Source organism: Coregonus clupeaformis, chromosome 27 (assembly GCF_020615455.1).
Source record: "Coregonus clupeaformis isolate EN_2021a chromosome 27, ASM2061545v1, whole genome shotgun sequence".
Taxonomy (NCBI): Eukaryota; Metazoa; Chordata; class Actinopteri; order Salmoniformes; family Salmonidae; genus Coregonus; species Coregonus clupeaformis.
Window position 1 is genome coordinate 5,777,916 of NC_059218.1, and position 23,147 is coordinate 5,801,062.

A 23,147-nucleotide genomic window follows, 5' to 3' on the forward strand; every position below is an offset into this window, starting at 1 on the left:
TTGCTCAAGCTCTGTGCCATTACCCTGAGGGGGATCCCGTTCTGTTTCCTGTAGCTGCCCATGACTTTGCCTCCCCCACCCCCACCCCCTCACACCACACCACTGGGACTCCACCTGCTCTGCTCCACTCTTGCCTCCTATCTAGGAGTCTCAGGAGCCCCTCTGTCTGGGTCTACGTCTTGGTGTAAGTGTGTTTGCCCAGACTGAAGCGCAGTTCTGTCTCCTGGATTTACTCAAGTTCAACTGAAAGGGAGGGTGCGTTGAGGGAGAGAAGCGTGTGTCGTTGGAGACATCCTTAGGCCTACTTCCTGTCCCTCTTTGTTGTACCTGTCTATGTGTCTGTTTTCCGTTGAAGGACCTTGCCTTTCCCGAGAGACTCCGATATCATTCTTCTCACTGAGGTATGTGACTGACATTATTTGCTTTTCTCTAATAATACTGATGCTAACAATGAGGTGAACCTGTGCCTGGGGTCTGTCTAGGAGGGGGTCTGTCGACAAGTTCAGAGACTTTAGAGATGCAGTATTTGGCTAATAAGGAAAAGCTGATCAGTTAATCTAATGAATTTGAACATAATAAACCACTGGGCACAGACATCAATTCAACGTCTGATCCACGTTGGTTTAACATAATTTCATTTAAATGACGTGGAAACAACGTTGGTTCAACCAGTGTATGTGCCCAGTGGGCACTTTGTAACCAAGTGTGTGTGTTCTGGTTCAATGCAGGGAGTAAAGATGCCCAATGTGAAAGTTTCAACTAAAACAAAAATGAAAGAAATATGGGAAAGCATGGAATTACGGGGTAGTTTTGGTTTTGGGTGTTGTGGTGGGCGTGAGAGGGTGAGATCCCCTTATGACCTCTGGTTTGGAGTGGATTCAGCTGTTGATTTGTCAGTTTCTGCCAAAACAGATGGTCATTGAACTGCACAATTTCATGGTGACAAACCTGTTGACGTTATAGATGCACAAAGACGTCATGTCGTCTCCCTCAAAAAACAGACCCATTTATTGTACAGTGGGGAGAACAAGTATTTGATACACTGCCAATTTTGCAGGTTTTCCTACTTACAAAGCATGTAGAGGTCTGTAATTTGTATCATAGGTACACTTCAACTGTGAGAGACGGAATCTAAAACAACAATCCAGAAAATCACATTGTATGATTTTTAAGTAATTAATTAGCATTTTATTGCATGACATAAGTATTTGATACATCAGAAAAGCAGAACTTAATGTTTGGTACAGAAACCTTTGTTTGCAATTAGAGATCATACGTTTCCTGTAGGTCTTGACCAGGTTTGCACACACTGCAGCAGGGATTTTGGCCCACTCCTCCATACAGACCTTCTCCAGATCCTTCAGGTTTCGGGGCTGTCGCTGGGCAATACGGACTTTCCGCTCCATCCAAAGATTTTCTATTGGGTTCAGGTCTGGAGACTGGCTAGGCCACTCCAGGACCTTGAGATGCTTCTTACGGAGCCACTCCTTAGTTGCCCTGGCTGTGTGTTTCGGGTCGTTGTCATGCTGGAAGACCCAGCCACGACCCATCTTCAATGCTCTTACTGAGGGAAGGAGGATGTTGGCCAAGATCTCGCGATACATGGCCCCATCCATCCTCCCCTCAATACGGTGCAGTCTTCATGTTCCCTTTGCAGAAAAGCATCCCCAAAGAATGATGTTTCCACCTCCATGCTTCACGGTTGGGATGGTGTTCTTGGGGTTGTACTCATCCTTCTTCTTCCTCCAAACACGGCGAGTGGAGTTTAGACCAAAAAGCTATATTTTTGTCTCATCAGACCACATGACCTTCTCCCATTCCTCCTCTGGATCATCCAGATGGTCATTGGCAAACTTCAGACGGGCCTGGACATGCGCTGGCTTGAGCAGGGGGACCTTGCGTGCGCTGCAGGATTTTAATCCATGACGGCGTAGTGTGTTACTAATGGTTTTCTTTGAGACTGTGGTCCCAGCTCTCTTCAGGTCATTGACCAGGTCCTGCCGTGTAGTTCCTGGGCTGATCCCTCACCTTCCTCATGATCATTGATGCCCCACGAGGTGAGATCTTGCATGGAGCCCCAGACCGAGGGTGATTGACCGTCATCTTGAACTTCTTCCATTTTCTAATAATTGCACCAACAGTTGTTGCCTTCTCACCAAGCTGCTTGCCTATTGTCCTGTAGCCCATCCCAGCCTTGTGCAGGTCTACAATTGTATCCCTGATGTCCTTACACAGCTCTCTGGTCTTGGCCATTGTGGAGAGGTTGGAGTCTGTTTAATTGAGGTTGTGGACAGGTGTCTTTTATACAGGTAACGAGTTCAAACAGGTGCAGTTAATACAGGTAATGAGTGGAGAACAGGAGGGCTTCTTAAAGAAAAACTAACAGGTCTGTGAGAGCCGGAATTCTTACTGGTTGGTAGGTGATCAAATACTTATGTCATGCAATAAAATGCAAATGAATTACTTAAAAATCGTACAATGTGATTTTCTGGACTTTTGTTTTAGATTCCGTCTCTCACAGTTGAAGTGTACCTATGATAAAAAATTACAGACCTCTGCATGCTTTGTAAGTAGGAAAACCTGCAAAATTGGCAGTGTATCAAATACTTGTTCTCCCCACTGTATATCCATTGTGGAAAGGAACATTTATGTGTCTCGTCATGTGATCTTCATTTAAAGTTATAATAATAATAATAATATGCCATTTAGCAGACGCTTTTATCCAAAGCGACTTACAGTCATGCGTGCATACATTTTTTGTGTATGGGTGGTCCCGGGGATCGAACCCACTACCTTGGCGTTACAAGCGCCGTGCTCTACCAGTTGAGCTACAGAGGACCACAGAGGAAGATACTATAACTACATATATAAAATAGTTTATGTACTTCTAAGGCTTTCTATTTACTTGAATGTAAGGTGTGTGGACTGTGTATGAGGTTTTTGAGCTGGTGGCGGCCATCACAAAGGACCTAGAAGACCGATAAGAAGACTGATAAGAGAACTTTGTGACTCAAGGCAGGCAAACATACTGTAGGGAATACCAGGTCTAATGTTCAGGGTTATGAGCTATCTCAAGTGTAGTGACTGAGTATGGATTAACAACAGTGTATTTTGCACTGGTACAAATTGTTGATAAGGAGTGGCTCATGGCATTCACTCTACCAGTGAGCATAGAGGGAAACGTAAGCCATAGCAGGTTAATGTACATTGGCGTTTACAAGAGCTTCATCCTTAATATCAGAAACTATAAATTGTACTCATGTACTCTAAATTGGACTTGCCCTGATCAGATCTGTATTTCTTTTCAAATTTTAGCACATTTCAAAGCCTCCTCATGGAACAAATGACACTCTAATAAAGAGGATTCGTAGTTTATCTTCATGGACATGGCCTAAAGTATTCCCGGATTATGGTTAATCTTAATTTAAAAAACTCCAGCCACAGTAATTAAGAAGAATATAACCCAACCAGAAATTATATTTATGAAATTCATATTTTTTTTTTTTTATTAGGCCTACTCCATGATTCATTTAATCTGTGTCTGTGAAATCTGTTCATAGAAACCAGCTCCTTGACCAAAACTCAACAGATTATCCCTATAAAACTCATTCGAGCGTCTCTGTATAAAGCCCATTAGATCACATCAATGCCGTTTTCACCTCATTTTCACCTGAGAGTCAATGATTCTTGGTGTTCGTTTAGATATCAGGAAGCTCATTAGCTTAGGGAACAGGCGTGTGTCTGTCTGTGTGTGCATGCTGATGTGTGTGGAGGCGGGGCCAGTGATTAAATCATTCTCACTCTCATCAATAGTGTAAAACTGACAAGTGGTCTTTACCAAGGATACTACACAGGCCAACGTAAGTACAACCCTGTAAGGCTTACCATGAACTTGTCATAATACGATTATAGCTGTTCCACACATTGGTTAGAGTGTCTAGACCTGCTGTAAATGAGACCGTTCCTCTCCCTTCGCTCTGTCATAACACGATTACAATATACTGTAGCTGTACCAAACATATGAAGAAATTATGGTCAGGAAGTTTCCCAACCTTGCTTCTCATCATTTTAGATAATGAGTTTCACTTTGTGATCCATTATTATTCCACATCAGCCACCTGTTTGTTCTCCCAGGTGTATTATGGGAGTGTTGAGCTGAACATGGGGTCTCTACTGTCACAACTGGGTCTGGAGTGTGGGAGGAAGGAAGTAAAGGGTGAGTTAACTGACCTGCTGTGGTCTAGTCCCAGCTCTGGTGTGGAGAGCATCCCCATAGTTTATTATTTTACTGCCACACCCGTGATCTGACTATCTGTGTCCCAGCCCTTAAGGGGCTAAAGCCAGGGTTCATTTGTGGAAACGTTGAGAGGTTTATTGCCACGCCTGCGATCTTTCATTGATGTTGTGTTTCCACCTACAGAGGAAGAAAGACACCTGCGAGCAAATGACAGAGAACTCAACTTGTCTTACAAGTATGCTGTAAGTATTGCGGTCGATTACTCATTCCAAGCCAGTGTTTACATTGTGTGTCTGCATGTTATGTTTTCATTTGTCACAGTAACACGTTCCTCTCTTGCTCCCCATGTAGGACAATGCCATCAAAACCTCCAAATACAACATCTTCACCTTTCTCCCGCTCAATCTGTTTGAGCAGTTCCAAAGACTGGCCAATGCCTACTTCCTCTTCCTCCTCTGTCTCCAGGTAACCTTTACACAGCCTTAATGCAGCCACTCTAAGCCTTATTCTGTCAATGCTGCAAAGGGCTGAGGCCTGAGTGCAAATTTATATTTTTTCATAGTATCCACTTAAGCTCCCTCATGCCATGGAGCTGGCTGTAGGCCTATACAGTACTATATAGTAGGGAGTAGTAGTACTAACTGGCGGCAGAAAGGTGAGTCCCTGCTGGTTATGTTTTGTCTCTCCTGGCTGCTCTCAGCTCATCCCAGAGATCTCATCCCTGTCCTGGTTCACCACCGTGGTCCCCCTGGTCCTGGTGCTCTCCATGACCATGGCCAAGGACGGCAGCGACGACATAGTGAGCTCAACGTCTACTAACTACAGTATTAAGACCAGATACAGAACATGGTCTACATATACCTGTTTTCTCTGGTCTCCAGATCCTAATATTCCCTCTCCTTCGCCTGTGTAGAACAGACAGAGATGTGACAGACAGGTGAACAACCGGAAGGTGGAGGTCCTCATCGACGGAGAGTGAGTCTCTCTTCCCTTTGTCTTAGCTAGTTTCTCAGTGCTTGAATGTTACAGATAGCTCTCAAGAGGTCTGTATATTTGTTGTGAATGCATCAGGTGGTGATTTGTTAGTCAGTGTTAGTGTTCTCAAACACCAGATGTCACTCTAAGCTTGCTTTAGCGCAGCATCATTACGTTCTTGCTCTTTTCAGACTAAGGAGTGAAAAGTGGATGGATGTTCAAGTTGGGGACATCATCAAGCTGGAGAATAATCAGTTTGTCACGGTAAGGATGGAGGTGTCTGCAGAGGGTGATGTGGTCAAAGGGCAGATGTACAACAGAAATACAATCAGCCAGTGTAGGTCACCAGTCATTCTACAGAATTGAAAATCTAAGTAATAATTTATGGAGTTTCACATTAACATTCTACAGTGAGGGAAAAAAAGTATTTGATCCCCTGATGATTTTGTACGTTTGCCCACTGACAAAGACTTGATCAGTCTATAATTTTAATGGTAGGTTTATTTGAACAGTGAGAGCCAGAATAACAACAAAAGAATCCAGAAAAACGCATGTCAAAAATGTTATAAATTGATTTGCATTTTAATGAGGGAAATAAGTATTTGACCCCCTCTCAATCAGAAAGATTTCTGGCTCCCAAGAAATACAACAGGTGTAGTAGACCTTACAGTGAAATGCTTACTTACAAGCTCCTTCCCAACGATGCAGAGTAAAATATTGGGGGTTTGTATCATTTAATTTATACAACATGCCCTCCTCTTAAAGGGAGTGCTCCTAATCTCAGTTTGTTACCTGTTTAAAAGACACCTGTCCACAGAAGCAATCAATCAATCAGATTCCAAACTCTCCACCATGGCCAAGACCAAAGAGCTCTCCAAGGATGTCAGGGACAAGATTGTAGACCTACACAAAGCTGGAATGGGCTACAAGACCATCGCCAAGCAGCTTGGTGAGAAGGTGACAACAGTTGGTGCGATTATTCGCAAATGGAAGAAACACAAAATAACTGTCAATCTCCCTCGGCCTGGGGCTCCATGCAAGATCTCACCTCGTGGAGTTGCAATGATCATGAGAACGGTGAGGAATCAGCCCAGAACTACACGGGAGGATCTCGTCAATGATCTCAAGGCAGCTGGGACCATAGTCACCAAGAAAACAATTGGTAACACAGTACGCCGTGAAGAACTGAAATCCTGCAGCGCCCGCAAGGTCCCCCTGCTCAAGAAAGCACATATACAGGGCCGTCTGAAGTTTGCCAATGAACATCTGAATGATTCAGAGGAGAACTGGGTGAAAGTGTTGTGGTCAGATGAGACCAAAATCGAGCTCTTTGGCATCAACTCAACTCACCGTGTTTGGAGGAGGAGGAATGCTGCCTATGACCCCCAAGAACACCATCCCCACCGTCAAACATGGAGGTGGAAACATTATGCTTTGGGGGTGTTTTTCTGCTAAGGGGACAGGACAACTTCACCGCATCAAAGGGACGATGGACGGGGCCATGTACTGTCAAATCTTGGGTGAAAACCTCCTTCCCTCAGCCAGGGCATTGAAAATGGGTCGTGGATGGGTATTCCAGCATGACAATGACCCAAAACACATGGCCAAGGCAACAAAGGAGTGGCTCAAGAAGAAGCACATTAAGGTCCTGGAGTGGCCTAGCCAGTCTCCAGACCATAATCCCATAGAAAATCTGTGGAGGGAGCTGAAGGTTCGAGTTGCCAAACGTCAGCCTCAAAACCTTAATGACTTGGAGAAGATCTGCAAAGAGTCATGTTTTGCAGAGGGGTCAAATACTTATTTCCCTCATTAAAATGCAAATCAATGTATAACATTTTTGACATGCGTTTTTCTGGATTTTTTTTTTGTTATTCTGTCTCTCACTGTTCAAATAAACCTACCATTAAAATTATAGACTGATCATGTCTTTGTCAGTGGGCAAACGTACAAAATCAGCAGGGGATCAAATACTTTTTTCTCTCTCTCTCTCTCTCTCTCTCTCTCTCTCTCTCTCTCTCTCTCTCTCTCTCTCTCTCTCTCTCTCTCTCTCTCTCTCCCCCCCTCCCCCTCTCTCTCTCTCTCCCCTCCCTCTCTTTCCCCCTCCCTCCCCAGGCCGATCTCCTGTTGCTGTCCAGCAGTGAGCCTCTCAACCTCGTCTACATAGAAACAGCTGAACTAGATGGGTGTGTTTCTGTGTTGCATGTGTTTGTGTTTACCTTTGACACCAGAGATATATTTCACTTCATTTCTTAATTGTATGAGCTCTTCCTCTGTGTTTCTCATCCTACTCTCTTCCTCCTCTAGAGAAACTAACTTGAAGGTGAAGCAGGCCCTGACTGTGACAGGGGAACTGGAGGATAGCATAGAGAAACTGGCCAACTTCAATGGTAAAACTGGAAACAGTTAGATTATCATGGCTTAAAAGTCTAGATCTTATTAATCAGAATACTGTTAACTGTTCATCAGTCACTATTGTACAGTCCCTGAACCTCCCTGTCCCTGTGTAGGCGAGGTGCGCTGTGAGCCCCCCAACAACCGCCTGGATAAGTTCACTGGCACCCTGACTCTGAAGGGAGAGACGTACTCCCTGGACAACGAGAGGGTCCTGCTGAGAGGCTGCACTCTGAGGAACACCCAGTGGTGCTTCGGCCTGGTCGTCTTTGGAGGTGAGTCCTATTGGTCCACATAATGGCAGAGAAATGACCTAAGACTTTCATTTTTAAAATATCCACAACTGATGATCGATCTATTCACTCTTCCAGGTCCAGACACCAAGCTGATGCAGAACTGTGGAAAGACTACATTCAAACGGACCAGCATTGACCGTCTCATGAATGTTCTGGTGCTGAGTGTGAGTATGACTATTACACACACACACACAGTCTTCACACACACACCTCTTAACTGTCGTGTTTGGTCTTCCAGATCTTTGGTTTCCTGGCGATTATGTGTTTAATCCTGGCCATTGGGAATGGGATCTGGGAGTACCAGGAGGGCTCTACGTTTGCTACATTCCTGCCCAAGCAAGAGGGGGTTAACGCTCCCTTTTCAGCCTTCCTCACCTTCTGGTCCTACGTCATCATCCTCAACACTGTGGTGCCTATATCCCTCTACGTCAGGTCAGTGCACTTCACATATTATCTAGTCATTCGCTGCAATTGCATCTCTATGTGTCCAAATGTGTTACTTTTACTGTGCCTTTGATGACAGGACTACATCACCATGAATCATCAATGTGAATCGATTGCATTTCTCTCTCCCTCTCTCTCTTTCTCTTTCTCCTGTGTTTTGGGTGCAGTGTGGAGATAATTCGCCTGGGGAACAGTTTATACATAGACTGGGACAGGAAGATGTACTATCCCAAGAGTGACACGCCTGCCGAGGCCAGGACCACCACGCTCAACGAGGAGCTGGGCCAGATCAAATATATATTCTCTGACAAGACAGGAACACTCACACAGAACATCATGACCTTCAACAAGTGCTCCATCAACGGAAAGTCCTATGGTGAGGCCTGGCGCTGGAATACAGACATATAAATCAAATCAAATCAAATTTGTATTTGTCACATGCGCCGAATACAACAGGTGTAGTAGACCATACAGTGAAATGCTTACTTACAAGCTCTTTCCCAACGATGCAGAGTAAAATATTGGGGGTTTGTATCATTTAATTTACACAACATGCCTACCACTTTGAAGATGCAAAATATTTTTTATTGTGAAACAAACAAGAAATAAGACCAAAAAACTGAACTTGAGCATCGTGCATAACTATTCACCCCCCCCAAGTCAATACTTTGTAGAGCCACCTTTTGCAGCAATTACAGCTGCAAGTCTTTTGGTGTATGTCTCTATAAGCTTGGCACATCTAGCCACTGGGATTTTTGCCCATACTTCAAGGCAAAACTGCTCCAGCTCCTTCAAGTATTTAGCGCCATCCATCATTCCTTCAATTCTGACCAGTTTCCCAGTCCCTGCCGATGAAAAACATCCCCACAGCATGATGCTGCCACCACCATGCTTCACTGTTGGGATGGTGTTCTCGGGGTGATGAGAGGTGTTGGGTTTGCGCCAGACATAGCGTTTTCCTTGATGGCCAAAAAGCTCAATTTTAGACCATGAAGGCCGGATTCACACAGTCTCTTCTGAACAGTTGATGTTGAGATGTGTCTGTTACTTGAACTCAGTGAAGCATTCATTTGGGCTCCAATTTCTGAAGCTGGTAACTGTAATGAACTTATCCTCTGCAGCAGAGGTAACATGAGAGCCAGTTTCATCATAGCGCTTGATGGTTTTTGCGACTGCACTTGAAGAAACTTTCAAAGTTCTTGACATTTTCCGTATTTAGGTTTATTTGAACAGTGAGAGACAGAATAACAACAAAATAAACCAGAAAAACGCATGTCAAAAATGTTATAAATTGATTTGCATTTTAATGAGGCAAATAAGTATTTGACCCACTCTCAATCAGAAAGGTTTCTGGCTCCCAGGTGTCTTTTATACAGGTAACGAGCTGAGATTAGGAGCACACTCTTAAAGGGAGTGCTCCTAATCTCAGTTTTGTTACCTGTATAAAAGACACCTGTCCACAGAAGCAATCAATCAATCAGATTCCAAACTCTCCACCATGGCTAAGACCAAAGAGCTCTCCAAGGATGTCAGGGACAAGATTGTAGACCTACACAAGACTGGAATGGGCTACAAGACCATCGCCAAGCAGCTTGGTGAGAAGGTAACAACAGTTGGTGCAATTATTCGTAAATGGAAGAAACACAAAAGAACTGTCAATCTCCTTCGGCCTGGGGCTCCATGCAATATCTCACCTCCTGGAGTTGCAATGATCATGAGAACGGTGAGGAATCAGCCCAGAACTACACGGGAGGATCTTGTCAATGATCTCAAGGCAGCTGGGACCATAGTCACCAAGAAAACAATTGGTAACACACTACGCCGTGAAGGACTGAAATCCTGCAGCGCCCGCAAGGTCCCCCTGCTCAAGAAAGCACATATACAGGGCCGTCTGAAGTTTGCCAATGAACAGCTGAATGATTCAGAGGAGAACTGGGTGAAAGTGTTGTGGTCAGATGAGACCAAAATGGAGCTCTTTGGCATATTTACATTTACATCATTTAGCAGACGCTCTTATCCAGAGCGACTTACAAATTGGTGCGTTCAACTTATGATAGCCAGTGGGACAACCACCTTTTTTAAATTATTTTTTTATGGGGGGTGGGGGGAAGAAGGATTACTTTATACTATTCCAGGTATTCCATAAAGAGGTAGGGTTTCAAGTGTCTCCGGAAGGTGGTCAGTGACTCTGCTGTCCTGGCGTCGTGGTGGAGCTTGTTCCACCATTGGGGTGCCAGAGCAGCGAATAGCTTTGACTGGGCTGAGCGGGAACTGTGCTTCCGTAGAGGTAGGGGAGCTAGCAGGCCAGAGGTGGATGAACGTAGTGCCCTCGTTTTGGGTGTAGGGTCTGATCAAAGCCTGAAGGTAAGGAGGTGCCGTTCCCCTCACAGCTCCGTAGGCAAGCACCATGGTCTTGTAGTAGATGCGAGCCTCAACTGGAAGCCAGTGGAGTGTGCGGAGGAGCGGGTGACATGAGAGAACTTGGGAAGGTTGAACACCAGACGGGCTGCAGCGTTCTGGATAAGTTGAAGGGGTTTAATGGCACAGGCAGGGAGCCCAGCCAACAGCGAGTTGCAGTAATCCAGACGGGAGATGACAAGTGCCTGGATTAGGACCTGTGCCGCTTTCTGTGTAAGGTAGGGTCGTACTTTGCGAATGTTGTAGAGCATGAACCTGCACGATCGGGTCACCGCTTTGATGTTAGTGGAGAACGACAAGGTATTGTCCAGGGTCACGCCAATGTTCTTCGCACTCTGGGAGGAGGACACAATGGAGTTGTCAACCGTAATGGCGAGATCATGGAGTGGGCAGTCCTTCCCCGGGAGGAAGAGCAGCTCCGTCTTGCCGAGGTTCAGCTTGAGGTGGTGATCCGACATCCACACTGATATGTCTGCCAGACATGCAGAGATGCGATTCGCCACCTGGTTATCAGAAGGGGGAAAGGATCAAATTAATTGTGTGTTGTCTGCGTAGCAATGATAGGAGAGACCATGTGAGGATATGACAGAGCCAAGTAACTTGGTGTATAGAGAGAATAGGAGAGGGCCTAGAACTGAGCACTGGTGGACACCAGTGGTGAGAGCACATGGTGCGGAGACAGATTCTCGCCACGCCACCTGGTAGGAGCGACCTGTCAGGTAGGACGCAATCCAAGAGTGAGCAGCGCCGGAGATGCCCAACTCGGAGAGGGTGGAGAGGAGGATCTAATGGTTCACAGTATCAAAGGCAGCGGATAGGTCTAGAAGGATAAGAGCAGAGGAGAGAGAGTTAGCTTTAGCAGTGCGGAGAGCCTCCGTGACACAGAGAAGAGCAGTCTCAGTTGAATGACCAGTCTTGAAACCTGACTGGTTTGGATCAAGAAGGTCATTCTGAGAGCGATAGCAGGAGAGTTGGCTAGAGACGGCACGCTCAAGTGTTTTGGAGAGAAAAGAAAGAAGGGATACTGGTCTGTAGTTGTTGACATCGGAGGGATCGAGTGTAGGTTTTTTGAGGAGGGGTGCAACTCTCGCTCTCTTGAAGACGGAAGGGACATGGCCAGCGTTCAATGATGAGTTGATGAGCGAGGTGAGGTAAGGGAGAAGGTCTCTGGAAATGGTCTGGAGAAGAGAGGAGGGGATAGGGTCAAGCGGGCAGGTTGTTGGGCGGCCGGCCTTCACAAGTCGCAAGATTTCATCTGGAGAGAGAGGGGAGAAAGAAGTCAAAGCATAGGGTAGGGCAGTGTGAGCAGGACCAGCGGTGTCATTTGACTTAATAAATTAGGATTGGATGTCGTCAACCTTCTTTTCAAAATGGTTGACGAAGTCATCCACAGAGAGGGATGAGGGAGGGGGAGGAGTAGGGGGATTCAGCAGGGAGGAGAAGGTGGCAAAGAGCTTCCTAGGGTTAGAGGCAGAGGCTTGAAATTTAGTGGTAGAAAGTGGCTTTAGCAGCGGAAACAGAGGAAGAGAATGTAGAGAGGAGGGAGTGAAAAGATGACAGGTCCGCAGGGAGTCTAGTTTTCCTCAATTTTCTGCTCGGCTGCCCGGAGCCCTCTTCTGTGAGCTCGCAATGAGTCATCAAGCCATGGAGCAGGAGGGGAGAACCGAGCCGGCCGGGAGGATAGGGGACATAGAGAGTTAAAAGATGCAGAAAGGGAGGAGATGAGGGTTGAGGAGGTAGAATCAGGAGATCGGAGGGAGAAGGATTTAGCAGAGGGAAGAGATGATATGATGGAAGAGGAGAGAATAGCGGGAGAGAGAGAGCGAAGGTTGCGACGGCACATTACCATTGGAGTAGGGGCAGAGTGAGTAGTGTTGGAGGAGAGCGAGAGAGAAAAGGATACAAAGTAGTGGTCGGAGACTTGGAGGGGAGTTGCAGTGAGATTAGTAGAAGAACAGCATCAAGTAAAGATGAGTGGGGGGGACGGTGAGAGGGCGAGGAAAGGAGTGGAAAGAAGGAGGCAGAGAGAAATGAGTCAAAGGCAGACGTAGGGAGGTTAAAGTCACCCAGAACTGTGAGGGGTGAGCCATCCTCAGGAAAGGAACTTATCAAGGCATCAACTCAACTCGCCGTGTTTGGAGGAGGAGGAGGAATGCTGCCTATGACCCCAAGAACACCATCCCCACCGTCAAACATGGAGGTGGAAACATTATTCTTTGGGGGTGTTTTTTTGCTAAGGGGACAGGACAACTTCACCGCATCAAAGGGACGATGGACGGGGCCATGTACCGTAATATCTTGGGTGAGAACTTCCTTCCCTCAGCCAGGGCATTGAAAATGGGTCGTGGATGGGTATTCCAGCATGACAATGACCCAAAACACACGGCCAAGGCAACAAAGGAGTGGCTCAAGAAGAAGCACATTAAGGTCCTGGAGTGGCCTAGCCAGTCTCCAGACCTTAATCCCATAGAAAATCTGTGGAGGGAGTTGCCAAACGTCAGCCTCGAAACCTTAATGACTTGGAGAAGATCTGCAAAGAGGAGTGGGACAAAATCCCTCCTGAGATGTGTGCAAACCTGGTGGCCAACTACAAGAAACATCTGACCTCTGTGATTGCCAACAAGGGTTTTTCCACCAAGTACTAAGTCATGTTTTGCAGAGGGGTCAAATACTTATTTCCCTCAATAAAATGCAAATCAATGTATAACATTTTTGACATGCGTTTTTCTGGATTTTTTTATTTTTATTCTGTCTCTCACTGTTCAAATACATCTACCATTAAAATTATAGACTGATCATTTCTTTGTCAGTGGGCAAACGTACAAAATCAGCAGGGGATGAAATACTTTTTTCCCTCACTGTGTATATATATATATATATATATATATATATATATATATATATATATATATATATATGTATGTATGTATGTATGTATGTATGTATGTATGTATGTATGTATATATATATATATATATATATATATAGATGTATGTATGTATGTATGTATATATATATATATGTATGTATGTATATGTGTGTTATATATATAAAAACACAAGAATTAAGCTATATACAAGGAGTGCCATTGCCATATCAATGTGCAGGGATGCATGGTAATAGAGGTAGATATGTAGATAAAGGTCAAGTCTAGCACTATAAGCACGTATGTGTTTACCCACACAGTAAGGCAAACATTAATGCACAGGTGGCTATCATTCACTGTACCATATAACTGACAAAATGTTTTTCTGTTCTCAAGGGGAGTTGTTGGACTTTTCTGGACAAAGAGTGGAGATTCATGAGGTGAGAGGAGGAACAGGGTGTGTAGGGTTTGTGGATTTAATGTATGAAATAAAATCTCTAAGGCCCTTTCTTTGGCAATAAATCCTTACATTCCGTGGCACAAACACTCCTAACCCTCACTCTCTCTCTCTGGTAGAAAACAGAGAAGGTGGACTTCTCTTGGAACAACCTGGCCGACCCAAAGTTCTGTTTCCATGACCACAGCCTAGTGGAGGTGGTGAGGGAGGGCAACCCTGAGGTGCAGGCCTTCTTCCGCCTGCTAGCATTGTGCCACACTGTCATGCCCGAGGAGAAGGAGGGTGAGAAAGCGCCTCCTGCTGGATTCACATGTTATTGCATTGGTGTGGGTGACTATGGACTGAGGCTTGAGGTAGAAGTTGCACAGTGGTTGGGAGGACAACTTCTACCTACTCCATAAACTAGACAAGGCGACTAGTAAATGTCTTCCATCAATGTGATCTTCTAGGTGAGTTGTACTACCAGGCCCAGTCACCAGACGAGGGCGCTCTGGTCACAGCAGCCAGGAACTTTGGCTTTGTGTTCCGCTCTCGTACGCCAGAGAGCATCACTGTGGTGGAGATGGGAGAGCTGGTCACCTACGAGCTACTGGCTGTACTGGACTTCAACAACGTCCGCAAGAGGATGTCGGTCATCGGTGAGTCCAACCAACACTAACCACTACGCTTTTAGAATTATAGGGGAATATGTTCTGAAGCCGTAGCTAATTAGAATGATCTGAATGATATGTGAAGTTTGTTCAAACTTTGATGGCTTTATTGTAACCGGTTGACATTGAGATTTAAGTGAACAAAACCTGATTATATCTTGTATGGCCCCTAGTGCGCAGTCCGGAGGGCAAGCTGACTCTGTACTGTAAGGGAGCAGACACCATCATCTTTGAGAGACTGAACCCTTCTTGCAGCAAACTAAAGGAAGTCACCACCGAACACCTCAATGTGAGTAACCAGCCTCTGTCTGGTGTGTGTGTGTGTGTGTGTGTGTGTGTGTGTGTGTGTGTGTGTGTGTGTGTGTGTGTGTGTTTAGGATTATGTATTTTCTATGGAGCGTTTGAATATATGTAAAATCTTACACAAGATGAACTGTATCCTGTGTGTCCAACTCTGTACCTGTGTGTTGGATCCTAACTCTAAAGTAACTGTTCCATTGACAGGAGTATGCTGGGGATGGTCTGCGTACGCTGGCTCTGGCCTACAAGGACATAGACCCAGAGTATATGGAGGAGTGGAAACTGCGCCACCATGAGGCCAGCACTGCCATGGACGAGAGGGAGGAGAAGTTGGATGTGCTCTATGAGGAGATAGAGAAAGGCCTGCTGGTGGGTACTACAGACAAAAGTATCATTGTCTTGTAGGACATTGTAATCAACTAGCACAATAACAACTGAATCTTTCATGTTTGTACCGGTGTGTAGCTGTTAGGATCCACTGCAGTAGAGGATAAGCTACAGGATGGAGTGCCTCAGACCATCGAGCAGCTCTCCAAAGCCGACATCAAGATCTGGGTGCTCACTGGAGACAAGCAAGGTGGGTTATCTTCCTTAGAATTTACTATCAATAGGCTACAATTATTTTCTCTGGCACGCCTTGATTCTCTTTTCTCTCTGTGGAACAGAAACGGCAGAGAACATTGGCTACTCCTGCAACATGTTGCGAGAGGAGATGACCGAAGTGTTCATTGTGTCGGCAAACACAGCAGAGGAAGTCAGAAAGGAGCTCCAGTGAGTCCACAGACTACTGACAATCACTTTCCTAGCTTGAAGCACCACAGTAAGGCAACATGTAAAAGTGTCTCCCTCTACCTCTCTCCCTGACCAGGACCGCAAGGAGGAAGATGAGACCTGATGGACCAGAGGAGCCTACTGTCACGAAGAGTAGAAGTGGCCTGTTTTGTCTTTTAAAGACGGAGACAGTGGCAGATGAGCCAGTGGATGGAGAGTACGCTATGGTGATTAACGGACACAGTCTGGTAAGGACAAGGACCCTGGTGGGTCTAAGGACAAGTTACTGTAAACATAAAACTCATATTCTGATTACAACATATGTCAATCACTTTTTATAATCTCTGTTACTCCCTCTCCCCACTGCTCTCCCTCTCCCCTTACCCCTACCTCCCCCTCTCCTTCCTTCCTTCCTTCCTTCCTTCCTTCCTTCCTTCCTTCCTTCCTTCCTTCCTTCCTTCCTTCCTCTCCCCTCACCCCTACCTCCCCCTCTTCTCCCTTCCTTCCTTCCTTCCTTCCTTCCTTCCTCCCTCCCTCTCCCCTTCCCTCCTACCTCCCCTCTCCACCCAGGCTTTTGCCCTGGAGAAAGACATGGAGATGGAGCTGCTGCGGACGGCGTGTATGTGTCAGACGGTGATCTGCTGCAGGGTGACTCCACTGCAGAAAGCCCAGGTGGTGGAGCTGGTGAAGAAGTACAAGCAGGCTATCACTCTGGCCATCGGCGATGGGGCCAACGACGTCAGCATGATCAAGGGTAGGGCTGCTTGATCAAGGGTCAAGCAGCTCCGATTTTGAGCTGCTTGAACACTGTGAAGGTGTTGAAGTATCCTGATTCCTGATGCTAAATGTTTGACTTCTATTATATGATTGCTCTAATCAACTCATACACTCATCCTCTTCATCTCTCTCTCCCGCCACCCCTCTCCCTCTCTCTTGCCCTCCCTTCCTCTCTCCCCCCTCCAGCTGCTCATATAGGGGTGGGTATATCAGGTCAGGAGGGTATGCAGGCGGTGCTCTCCAGTGACTTCTCCTTCGCTCAGTTCCGCTACCTGCAGCGCCTCCTGCTGGTGCACGGCCGCTGGTCCTACCTAAGGATGTGCAAGTTCCTGCGCTACTTCTTCTACAAGAACTTCACCTTCACCTTCGTCCACTTCTGGTACGGCTTCTTCTGCGGTTTCTCAGCACAGGTGAGACACAGAGACAGAGGTGCATGCACAGAGACGAGTAGAAAAGTCATGCTTTAGTTTGTTTAGAGAATGATATGTTAATTCCTTTATAACTAGGGGCATAAGTAGTTCCTGACCAGGAAACATTCTGGGCTCTAATGGACTAGAGTCAGTCATGTATCTAATGTGTATGATTTGTTGTTCCCCCTAACAGACTGTGTATGACGAGTGGTTCATCACCCTGTATAACCTGGTTTACACAGCTCTACCTGTGCTGGCGTTGAGTCTCTTTGACCAGGTAATCATGTCTCTTGGGCTTATGTTAGTATGTCAGTAATGTACGTCAGCCAATTATGTATGCCACTGCAAGTAAGTAGTATGTAATCACATACATACACTGAGTATACATAACATTAAGAACTCTCTTTCCATGACATAGACTGACCAGGTGAATCCAGGTGAAAGCTATGATCCCTTATTGATGTCACTTGTTAAATCCACTTCAATCAAATCAAATGTATTGGTCACATACACATGGTTAGCAGATGTTATTGCGAGTGTAGTGAAATTATTGTGCTTCTAGTTCCGACAGTGCAGTAATATCTAGCAAGTAATATCTAACAGTTCGACAACAAATATCTAATACACACAAATCTAATTAAAGGAGTGGAATAAGAATATATAAATATATGGATGAGCAATGTCATTGTCAGAGCGGCATAGGCAAAGATGCAATAGATAGTATAGAATACAGTATATACAGTTGAAGTCAGAAGTTTACATATACCTTAGCCAAATACATTTAAACTCAGTTTTTCACAATTCCTGACATTTAATCCTAGTAAAAATTCCCTGTCTTAGATCAGTTAGGATCACCACTTTATTTTAAGAATGTGAAATGTCAGAATAATAGTAGAGAGAATTATTTATTTCAGCTTTTATTTCTTTCATCACATTCCCAGTGGGTCAGAAGTTTACATTCACTCAATTAGTATTTGGTAGCATTGCCTTTTAAATTGTTCAACTTATGTCAAACGTCTCGGGTAGCCTTCCACAAACTTCCCACAATAAGTTGGGTGAATTTTGGCCTTTTCCTCCTGACAGAGCTGGTGTAACTGAGTCAGGTTTGTAGGCCTCCTTGCTCGCACACGCTTTTTCAGTTCTGTCCACAACTTTTCTATATGATTGAGGTCAGGGCTTTGTGATGGCCACTCCAATACCTTGGCTTTGTTGTCCTTAAGCCATTTTGCCACAACTTTGGAAGTATGCTTGGGGTCATTTTTCATTTGGAAGACCCATTTGCGACCAAGCTTTAACTTCCTGACTGATGTCTTGAGATGTTGCTTCAATATTTCCACATAATTTTCCTTCCTCATGATGCCATCTATTTTGTGAAGTGCACCAGTCCCTCCTGCAGCAAAGCACCCCCACAGCATGATGCTGCCACTCCCGTGTTTCACGGTTTTTTCCTCTAAACATAACGATGGCCATTATGGCCAAACAGTTATATTTCTGTTTCATCAGACCAGAGGACATTTCTCCAAAAAGTATGATCTTTGTCCCCATGTGCAGTTGCAAACCGTAGTCTGGCTTTTTTATGGCAGTTTAGGAGCAGTGGCTTCTTCCTTGCTGAGCGGCCTTTCAGGTTATGTCGATATAGGACTCGTTTTGCTGTGGATATAGATACTTTTGTACCTGTTTCCTCCAGCATCTTCACAAGGTCCTTTGCTGTTGTTCTGGGATTGATTTGCACTTTTCGCACCAAAGTACGTTCATCTCTAGGAGACAGAACGCGTCTCCTTCCTGAGCGGTATGACGGCTGCGTGGTCCCATGGTGTTTATACTTGCGTACTATTGTTTGTACAGATGAACGTGGTACCTTCAGGCGTCTGGAAATTGCTCCCAAGGATGAACCAGACTTGTGGAGGTCTACAATTTTTTTCTGAGGTCTTGGCTGATTTCTTTTGATTTTCCCATGATGTCAAGCAAAGAGGCACTGAGTTTGAAGGTAGGCCTTGAAATACATCCACAGGTACACCTCCAATTGACTCAAATGATGTCAATTAGCCTATCAGAAGCTTCTAAAGCCATGACATCATTTTCTGGAATTTTCCAAGCTGTTTAAAGGCATAGTCAACTTAGTGTATGTAAACTTCTGACCCACTGGAATTGTGATACAGTGAATTATAAGTGAAATAATCTGTCTGTAAACAACTGTTGTATCAATTACTTGTATCATGCACAAAGTAGATGTCCTAACCGACTTGCCAAAACTATAGTTTGTTAACAAGAAATCTGTGGAGTAGTTGAAAAATGAGTTTTAATGACTCCAACCTAAGTGTATGTAAACTTCCGACTTCAACTGTACATATGAGATGGGTAATGCAAGATATGTAAACATTATTAAAGTGGCATTATTAAAGTGACTAGTGTTCCATTTATTACAGTTGCCAGTGATTTTCAAGTCTGTATGTAGGCAGCAGCCTCTCTGTGCTAGTGATGGCTGTTTAACAGTCTGATGGCCTTGAGATAGAAGCTGTTTTTCAGTCTCTCGGTCCTAGCTTTGATGCACCTGTACTGACCTTGCCTTCTGGATGATAGCGGGGTGAACAAGCAGTGTCTAGGGTGGTTGTTGTCCTTGATGATCTTTTTGGCCTTCCTGTGACATCGGGTGCTGTAGGTGTCCTGGAGGGCATGTAGTTTGTCCCCGGTGGTGCGTTGTGCAGACCGCACCACCCTCTGGAGAGCCCTGCGGTTGCGGGCGGTGCAGTTGCCGTACCAGGCGGTGATACAGCCCGACAGGATGCTCTCAATTGTGCATCTGTAAAAGTTTGTGAGGGTTTTAAGTGACAGGCCAAATTTCTTCAGCCTCCTGAGGTTGAAGAGACGCTGTTGCGCCTTCTTCACCACACTGTCTGTGTGGGTGGACCATTTCAGTTTGTCAGTGATATGTACGCCGAGGAACTTAACTTTCCACCTTCTCCACTGCTGTCCCGTCAATGTGGATAGGGGGGTGCACCCTCTGCTGTTTCCTGAAGTCCACGATCATCTCCTTTGTTTTGTTGATGTTGAGTGAGAGGTTATTTTCCTGCCACCACACTCCGAGAGTCCTCACCTCCTCCCTGTAGGCTGTCTCAACGTTGTTGGTAATCAAGCCTACTACTGTCGTGTCGTCTGCAAACTTGATGATTGAGTTGGAGGCGTGCTTGGTCACGTGGTCATGGGTGAACAGGGAGTACAGGAGGGGGCTGAGCACACACCCTTGTGGTGCCCCAATGTTGAGGATCAGTGAAGTGGAGATGTTGTTTCCTACCTTCACCACCTGGGGGCGGCCCGTCAGGAAGTCCAGGACCCAATTGCACAGGGCGGGTTAGACCCAGGGCCTCAAGCTTAATGATGAGCTTGGAGGGTACTATGGTGTTGAATGCTGAGCTATAGTCAATGAACAGCATTCTTACATAGTTATTCCTCTTGTCCAGATGGGATAGGGGAGTGTGCAGTGTGATGGCGATTGCATCATCTGTGGACCTATTGGGGCGGTAAGCAAATTGAAGTGGGTCTAGGGTGACAGGTAAGTTGGAGGTGATATGATCCTTGACTCTCAAAGCACTTCATGATGACAGAAGTGAGTGCTACGGGATGATAGTCATTTAGTTCAGTTACCTTTGCATTCTTGGGTACAGGAACAATGGTGGCCATCTTGAAGCATGTGGGGACAGCAGACTGGGATAGGGAGAGATTGAATATGTCCGTAAACACACCAGCCAGCTGGTCTGCGCATGCTCAGAGGACGCGGCTAGGTCTGGGCCGGCAGCCTTGCGAGGGTTAACACGTTTAAATGTCTTACTCACATTGGCCACGGAGAAGGAGAGCCCACAGTTCTTGGTAGCTGGCCACGTCGGTGGCACTTTGTTATCCTCAATGCGGACAAATAACTTGTTTAGCTTGTCTGGCAGCAAGACATCGGTGTCCGCGACATGGCTGGTTTTCCTATTGTAGTCCGTGATTGTCTGTAAACCCTGCCACATACCTCTCGTGTCTGAGCTGTTGAATTGCGACTCCACTTTGTCTCGATATTTACGTTTTGCCTGTTTGATTGCCTTGCGGAGGGAACGACCACTCTGTTTGTATTCTGCCATATTCCCCGTCACCTTGACATAGTTAAATGCGGTGGTTCGTGCTTTCAGTTTTTCTCGAATGCTGCCATCTATACACGGTTTCTGGTTAGAGTAGGTTTTAATTGTCACAGTGGGTACAACATCTCCTATATCATTGTAGATGAAGGGGAGGAGACAGGTTAAAGAAGGATTTTTAAGCCTTGAGACATGGATTGTGTGTGTGCCATTCTGAGGGTGAATGGGCAAGACAAAATATTAAAGTGCCTTTTGAAGGGTAGAAGGTGCCAGGCGCACCGGTTTGTGTCAAGAACTTCAACGCTGCTGGGTTTTTCACACTGAACAGTTTCCAGTGTGTATCAAGAATGGTCCACCACCCAATATTAGGAAGGTGTTCCTAATGTTTGGTATATTCAGTGTATGTCTCCATCTATATCTGTGTGTTTAGGATGTAAATGACCGGTGGAGTTTCCAGTACCCCAAGCTCTACGCCCCAGGCCAGCTGAACCAGTATTTCAGTAAGAGGGCCTTTGTCTACACACTGTTACACAGTGGCTACAGCTCCCTGGTCCTCTTCTTCATCCCCTGGGCAGCCATGCACGACACGGTCCGAGACGACGGCAAAGACATTGTGGACTATCAGTCATTTGCCCTGCTGGCCCAGACCTGCCTGCTCATCGCCGTCAGTATACAGGTAAGGAGAAGGGAGGAGAAGGGAAATAGCATGTGTACTTACGTTATCAAATATGGGCATTTGTGGTGGTATATGAATGTTTCAACTGAGGCTTAAACCATATTTACATACATACACACACATACACACTCTGGACTAATGTAAAAGGCATCTCTCTAAACACACACACACACACACACACACAGTAACAGAGTCTGAGGTAGCTGCATGTGTCTTTGTTAAAGCTGGGTCTGGACACCCACTATTGGACGTCAGTGAACCAGTTCTTCCTGTGGGGCAGTTTGTGTGTGTACTTTGCTGTCATATTCACCATGTACAGCAATGGCATGTTTCTCATCTTCACCTCCTCCTTCCCCTTCATCGGTGAGTAGTACCACTCAGCACCCATCCATCCATCCATCCATCCACCTCCTCTCCCTTCATCATTCATGTCTTTCTATCTGAACGTTTGGTCAGTAACACTATCTGTAACTGTTTGTTACAGTATCTGTCACTGCAATCATCATCTGAATGCATGTTGTCATGCTATACTCTATGTAACAGGCACAGCCAGGAACTCCCTGAACCAGCCCAATATGTGGCTGACTATGCTACTCACCTCCATCCTCTGTGTGCTTCCCGTGGTGGCATACCGCTTCCTCCGCATCCTGCTGTGGCCCACTATCAACGACAAGGTCAGATGTCGAGGGTCAACACATTTGTAATTGCCATTGAAGATTCACAAATTATTACTTTTCCCTGACTGTCTCCCTCATTCCTCCTCCTCCCTCTCCCTCTAGGTGAGGTACAAAGTGAGACAGGACAAGGTGCTGCCCCCTGCCCCTCGCCGTGTCCAAGCCCGCCGCACCAGTACCCGCCGGTCAGGCTATGCCTTCTCCCACGCCCAGGGCTACGGTGACCTGGTGACCTCAGGCAAGTTCCTGCGGAGGAGCCCGAAGAGCCGGCCAGCCCTTTTCTCCCAGACAGACTCCCCATTGGCCCAGACCCAGCCTCAGTTCTACCGCACCATCAGTGAGAGGGAGGAGCCACCACTGAGTTCCTGGGACTGATGAACTAACAGAGCACACAGTGTTCAGCTCATTCAGTCTGAAAGTCCTCACTTAATTAATCTATTCCAAAAATATATATCAAATATAAATCAGCCATGTTTCTGTGAAACACTTCCACTGATGCGAGGATGTGTAACATTCTTCGTCTGGATAAAAAAAGGACAACCCCAAGCCTAAATTCAGCATTTAGTGCCAGGCTTAGTTTCAAGATATATGTATGTGTAAGTACTGTCCTTGTAAATGTAAAAAAAAAAATAAGTATTGGTTATACAGCAACAAAATCATGCTGGGCATAAGTCCAAAATTATTATTATATGG

General features: G+C 45.7%; 1 protein-coding gene across 2 annotated transcripts; it reads left to right on the forward strand.

Annotated features, from left to right (window-relative positions):
- The first annotated feature begins 50 nt into the window (after positions 1–50).
- Positions 51–23,071, forward strand: LOC121541745 (phospholipid-transporting ATPase ID). 2 transcript variants are annotated; one of them, XM_041851018.2, is made up of 29 exons: positions 51–401; positions 3,814–3,860; positions 4,135–4,216; positions 4,421–4,479; positions 4,589–4,702; positions 4,938–5,036; positions 5,151–5,212; positions 5,404–5,476; positions 7,325–7,395; positions 7,517–7,599; positions 7,720–7,878; positions 7,975–8,063; positions 8,138–8,331; positions 8,511–8,719; positions 14,024–14,067; positions 14,204–14,366; positions 14,534–14,722; positions 14,908–15,023; positions 15,239–15,403; positions 15,500–15,611; positions 15,700–15,805; positions 15,903–16,053; positions 16,376–16,559; positions 16,769–16,992; positions 17,186–17,269; positions 21,535–21,780; positions 22,005–22,143; positions 22,324–22,454; positions 22,560–23,071. In XM_041851018.2, exons 3-29 carry the CDS (start codon positions 4,162–4,164, stop codon positions 22,827–22,829), a joined length of 3,591 nt encoding a protein of 1,196 aa, XP_041706952.2. In that variant the 5' UTR covers positions 51–401; positions 3,814–3,860; positions 4,135–4,161; the 3' UTR covers positions 22,830–23,071. The 2 variants fall into 2 exon arrangements, with proteins under 2 accessions (XP_041706952.2, XP_041706953.2); XM_041851019.2 differs by lacking the exon at positions 3,814–3,860.
- Positions 23,072–23,147: the final 76 nt, after the last annotated feature.

Excerpts from the sequence above, each read along its gene's own strand:
- LOC121541745 (XM_041851018.2), top strand. The coding sequence starts at position 4,162 with ATGGGGTCTCTACTGTCACAACTGGGTCTGGAGTGTGGGAGGAAGGAA. Across the intron at positions 4,217-4,420 it reads TGGGAGGAAGGAAGTAAAGG|AGGAAGAAAGACACCTGCGA; the intron begins GTGAGTTAACTG and ends TTCCACCTACAG. Across the intron at positions 22,144-22,323 it reads CTCCTCCTTCCCCTTCATCG|GCACAGCCAGGAACTCCCTG; the intron begins GTGAGTAGTACC and ends TCTATGTAACAG.